General features: G+C 43.4%; 2 protein-coding genes across 2 annotated transcripts in view; one reads left to right on the top strand and one right to left on the bottom strand.

Moving 5' to 3' along the window:
- LOC125039317 (octapeptide-repeat protein T2-like) overlaps positions 1–623 on the top strand; it is a gene marked incomplete at its 5' end in the record, with an annotated part of 2234 nt that extends 1611 nt beyond the window's left edge. Inside the window, one exon of the mRNA XM_047633155.1 lies at positions 579–623. Coding sequence (XP_047489111.1) covers positions 579–623 — 45 coding nt within the window. The remainder of the gene's footprint in view (positions 1–578) is intronic.
- A 624-nt stretch (positions 624–1247) lies between these two features.
- On the bottom strand, positions 1248–4326 carry LOC125039318 (barH-like 2 homeobox protein). Its single transcript, XM_047633157.1, has 4 exons — positions 4260–4326; positions 3738–4078; positions 3220–3428; positions 1248–2874 (listed from the first exon to the last, which is right to left on the bottom strand). The coding sequence occupies exons 1-4, from the start codon at positions 4324–4326 to the stop codon at positions 2634–2636; spliced, it is 858 nt and encodes a 285-aa protein (XP_047489113.1). The 3' UTR covers positions 1248–2633.
- Between the last annotated feature and the right edge of the window lie 797 nt (positions 4327–5123).

The raw sequence follows: 5123 nt of genomic DNA on the forward strand, positions 1-5123 counted from the left end.
AGAGAGAGAGAGAGAGAGAGAGAGAGAGAGAGAGAGAGAGAGAGAGAGAGAGAGAGAGAGAGAGAGAGAGAGAGAGAGAGAGAGAGGGGGGGGATCTAAAAGATCAAGAAATTATTATTTCTTATATAGAATTTTAGTGAAGATAATTGAACACCGAATAACTTTGCGTGTAACTTTATTCCTTAGTCGTTTGCCTTCCTTATGAAAGGGTTTCGCAATGTATTAAGTTCACTCATTAATATATTATGTTTTATTAATATCTACTTATGCATGGTTTCTTGTGAGTTTACTATTAAATTAAAGCCACATATGAGGGGCCAATCTATTCCTCCAGCCACCAGTCCTGCTTTGAATGCTATTTGACGTACAGTTTTATGAACACTTGTGTGCTTAGAAATATACAATTAGCTGATTTTCATTTTCATATTTTCACATTTTCGCTGTAAGGCGGTGCAAAATATATTTCTGTATATACGTTATTTTTTTTTGTTACAGAAACAAATAAAGATAAAACGTACGTGGTTTTGTTATTGGCATCAAAATTAACATCAAATTTGTAGTTTAGTATTGCACCCTAGATTTTGGTGTTCTTCGATCTGCCTAGTCATTTTCAAAAATTGTAATCAGCTGGCGCTTAATAGGATATGCACCTACTCAATAATGCTGATGCTTAATGTCTCATTTGCGAGGTATCTACCTGGCGTTCACTAGCGCGCCACAGAAGCACGTTGTATTACCGATGAACGACACCGTAGTGCGAATGCCGTAGTATCTGTAGCCGCTACGGACACTACGGTATGGGGAAGAGGTAGCTCCGTTGTAGGGCGCTTGTTCACGAGTGGCGGCTAGCTCGAATATACTAGTGTTGACGAAATAAAACTATTTTATGTGGAGACTTTGTCAGCTCTGGGCAAAGCTGCACTAAGAATAGCAGTGCATGCAAAATATGTGCTCAATCGAAATAAATGAAAAATATATTCTTCGTTATAAACATGAGTCTGCAGAAAAGTATATCAATGGCTTATTCGCTTCTCCGTCGTCGGCTGGGGAAATGATTGTGTTATTTTCGTATCATCGCAGCCCGACAGCTGTTCATGAACCTTAGTTCCTTCGTATTTTGTGAAGCGCGCCTCGTGAACGCAAGGCCGATAACTCAGAACCCTAGTGGGGAAATAGTTATAGAATCACATTGGTTAAGGATACAGCAATAAAATACTTCATAAATCACAGTAGTATCTATTATTCTCTACAAATATACAACTTCCATTATTTTTCACCGTAACTCCACAATAATAAGGTCTAGAATCATGTGACTAGCATCACTAATAATATCACTAATTTAATGAATAAGCCTAAACTCAAGAACACTAACAGATATCGCTAGCACTGATATCACTAATCACCGGATAAATGTCTTTTCTCATTCTTTCTTGAGTATTACATATAAATCCTGAAGTCAGTCTACAAAATTTCTGTACATGACTAATTTATATGATACATTCCTCATTTATCAAACTTGCATTTAGTACATTGTTCTGATATTTACATTGTATATAGGGTTTGCATATTATTTTACACTTCAATTGTATTAAAGAAACGAGAAGGAGTAAGTTTTGACTTTGATATCTATTTCCAAAACGATATTAATATTTTCATATAGTTATTTGTTGTAAATGTGCAATGTGTTTTTTACTGAACCCCAATATGAGGTTTGTCTTATAAAGTGTATTATTCATAATGGACACACCCTACAAATGGACTATTTTCGTAGATTCTTAACCAAGAGAAAAGTGAAAAAGTGTCCCACAATGATTCACCTTTTGTCACATGAAACCCTGGGGATAGTTCACGGGTTTAATGACTAAGATGGGTGTCACATTTAAAATTGGCGAGACTTAAATATTTGGATGTTACAGAAAAGTATATACATATTCCAAGATTCATTAAAGGTCGCCCAATAACTGATTTGATAACATTCCAAAGCGAACATTATCTGAAGAAGTGCGTCTAGATTATTCTGTACATTAAATGGTACATAAACGTCGTTCCATATCCTTCACACCCATTTAGAAGAAATTATGGATTCCATAATTTTGTCGTCACAGGCGGTCCACATTAACCATGCACTTAGCATTGCATAGCTAAGACGGGCCTCTTCAGTAAGCATGCTGTATGCCACTTTCCCACATCATGTAAGACAGCTGGTTCTTTGTAACCAGAGTCAGTGCATGTGTTGTCCCTTGGTTATGATTCTGTACATTAACAACCATGCATCAAAATCGGAGTCACGTGCATTTCCTAGAGGTGAAATTCACTTGACAGTTGGATTTACACCTATCTTTGACTGATTGAAATTATCATTTTCCACTGTAGAAAAAAAAACAATGACACTTTAATTTACAAATATATTCAAATGCTTAAATAAATAACAGCATACACAGGTGAATGGGCATCAGCTCAGACAGGAACTGGATGAACGTGGCGGGAGTCAGAGAATATAAAAGGGGAGGGACCAAGAATTTAAAAGGAGGTCGAGCATGGCGGGAGGCGGAGGTCACGCTCTAGGGCTGATGTCACAAGGGGCAGGGCGGGCTGTAAGAAACCGGGGACAGAGGTCAGGCGTCCGGCTGGGGTCACAAGTGGCACGAGGGGCTGTAGGGCAACCTGGTGAAGAGTCCTGCTGTGGTGATGAAGCAGGACCGGTCGACGGGCGGCAGGAAGTAAGGCGGGCAGCAGGTCGGAGCCACCACGCTCAGGGGGTCTACGGGGGAGCTGCGCCCCCCTGCGCTTCCTAGCAGCTCCTTCTCCACTCCGACCCCGGCGCTCTGACGGAGCTGCTCCAGGCGCATCTGATTCTGCCGCTTCCACTTGGTCCTGTTGAAGAGGTGATGCTGAACGTTAAAGGGTACTAAAGGCTTGTGCTTTTTATTTCTTACAATGGGCAGATGCCGCGCAATGCTTAGTGGTATGCACGTGTATGTGTATATGTATTTATTTGTGGATGGTACTGTGTGTGTGTGTGTGTGTGTGTGTGTGTGTGTGTGTGTGTGTGTGTGTGTGTGTGTGTGTGTGTGTGTGTGTGTGTGTGTGTGTGTGTGTGTGGTGAGCGTTACTACAGAGCAGCCAACGACTAATCCTCCAAATCATAAACACATATTGAGCAGAACTCATAACTGACCCGCTCCTCCTCCTCCCTCCTTCCTCTCCCTGCCTACTCACCTGCGGTTCTGATACCACGTCTTGACCTGCGTCTCGGAGAGGTTGAGGGCCTCGGCGACGTCGGAGCGGTCGGCGACGCTGAGGTACTTCTGCACGCGGAACTTCCTCTCGAGGTAGGCCAGTTGCGCGTGCGTGAAGGCCGTGCGGCGTCGGCGAGGCTTCTTCTTGTCCTCGTCCCTCCGCGCGGCTCCCGCCTCGCCCTCGCACGACTGCTGGGGGGGGGGGGGGGTTAGAACTGCAGTAGTTTGCCCGAACCACTTGAATTTTTGCATCAGCAACAGCGTACCCCGCGAACACAGTGATAAACAAAACTTAATGATTTTACTAAATCTTGCAAAACTTCTAGTGTCTTAAGAATAAATAAGTTCGTTAAACAGATTCAAATGAAAATCCTATTCCTACCACGTATACTAATTTTGACATTTCTGAGTTGAGGGGAACAAAGGCGTTTCTACTTTCGCTAAGCTCATTTATCAACTCATTTCCATCTATATTATCATTGATCGATCATCATCTACCAAAATGGCTGACCAGCTCTCAAGACTCACAATGGCGCCGACGTCATCGTCTCCAGGAGCCTCCGTGACGTCACCTCCGGCAGGCGAGGGCGGGCAAGACGTGTCCTCCGCGGGCGGGCTTCCGGGCGTGCTGCCGGCGGTGGAGGGCGTCGTCTTCTTCACCAGCGACGTAGGCGTTGTGATAACGGTGGCCGTGGGCGAGAGCAGTATCGCGGGCGGCGCGGGCGTGATCAGGGGGAGCGTTTGAGCGGGCGCGGGCGAGCTGGCGGTCGTGGAGGAGCTCGGGGAGGGGGCAGGGTGGGGGTGGGGTGGGGTGGGGGTCACGCCTTCCGGACTGCTGTCTGTGGAGCAAAAAAAAAAAAAAGTTTAATTTACACGCGTTCATATGAAGATACGACAAAAATAACATTTAGCATTAAAATCAGCTTAAACCTAGAGTTATCCCTGCCACCATAGTCAATGCCGCCCCAGCAAATACACGTAATTCTCGTACACACGCACGAATGTTAATCGTAAACATACCCAACGTAAATGGAGTAAAATCGTACACCACTGCTTTGAAATATAAATCTACAATACTTAAATGCATGTATACCTATGTACCTTATGCCTCTGTTACGATTATATCCTTAATTATTGTATAACTACCAAGAGAATCATTATTACTTCAATAGTATGGCCTCCCTCCCTCCCCCCACCTCTCTCTCTCTCTCTCTCTCTCTCTCTCTCTCTCTCTTCCTCCTTTATTACAGTAATATAGTAATTGTAAATTGTAAAGTACACTCTTTGGGTATCAACAATGTGATTCCAATCGTATTTGCGTCACTTTCCTCTACTTCCTTTGGTCTGCGATCACTAATACGCAAAATTAGCGAATTATTTAAACTTTGTGTAGTTTCGTGTCTTCATTACTTTACTGGCTAACTGTCTGCAGAAGCGTCCGTAGAGGAGGCGGAGGCGGCGTTTACGTATGTGTATTCATATGTACATATGCATAGGTGTATATGTGTATATTTTTATATATATGTATGTATCTATATACATATGTGTGTGTGTGTGAGTGTGTGTGTGTGTGTATGTGTGTATATATATATGTGTGTGTGTGTGTGTATGTGTGTATATGTGTGTGTGTGTGTGTATGTGTGTGTGTGTGTGTGTGTGTGTGTGTGTTGTGTGTGTGTGTTTGTGTGTGTGTGTATGTGTGTGTGTGTATGTGTGTGTGTGTGTGTGTGTGTGTGCCCGCCCGCGTGTATATGTATGCATGCGTATATACAGCATCTGTATACACACATACGCACATCCATACATAGTGTGCGTACATGTGTTTGTTTGCGCGTGTGAGGGTGGGGTGGGGTGGGGGGGGGTATATATATGCCTAATAAGAGC

The sequence above is a fragment of the Penaeus chinensis genome, chromosome 27, assembly GCF_019202785.1.
Source record: "Penaeus chinensis breed Huanghai No. 1 chromosome 27, ASM1920278v2, whole genome shotgun sequence".
In the NCBI taxonomy this organism is placed as follows: Eukaryota; Metazoa; Arthropoda; class Malacostraca; order Decapoda; family Penaeidae; genus Penaeus; species Penaeus chinensis.

Coding starts and splice junctions, on each gene's coding strand:
- LOC125039318 (XM_047633157.1), bottom strand. CDS start 4,326: ATGCATTTAAGTATTGTAGATTTATATTTCAAAGCAGTGGTGTACGAT. Junction 3,429..3,737: donor AGAGCTGGTCAGCCATTTTG/GTAGATGATGAT, acceptor CCCCCCCAGCAG/TCGTGCGAGGGCGAGGCGGG. Junction 2,875..3,219: donor ACGTGGTATCAGAACCGCAG/GTGAGTAGGCAG, acceptor CCTCTTCAACAG/GACCAAGTGGAAGCGGCAGA.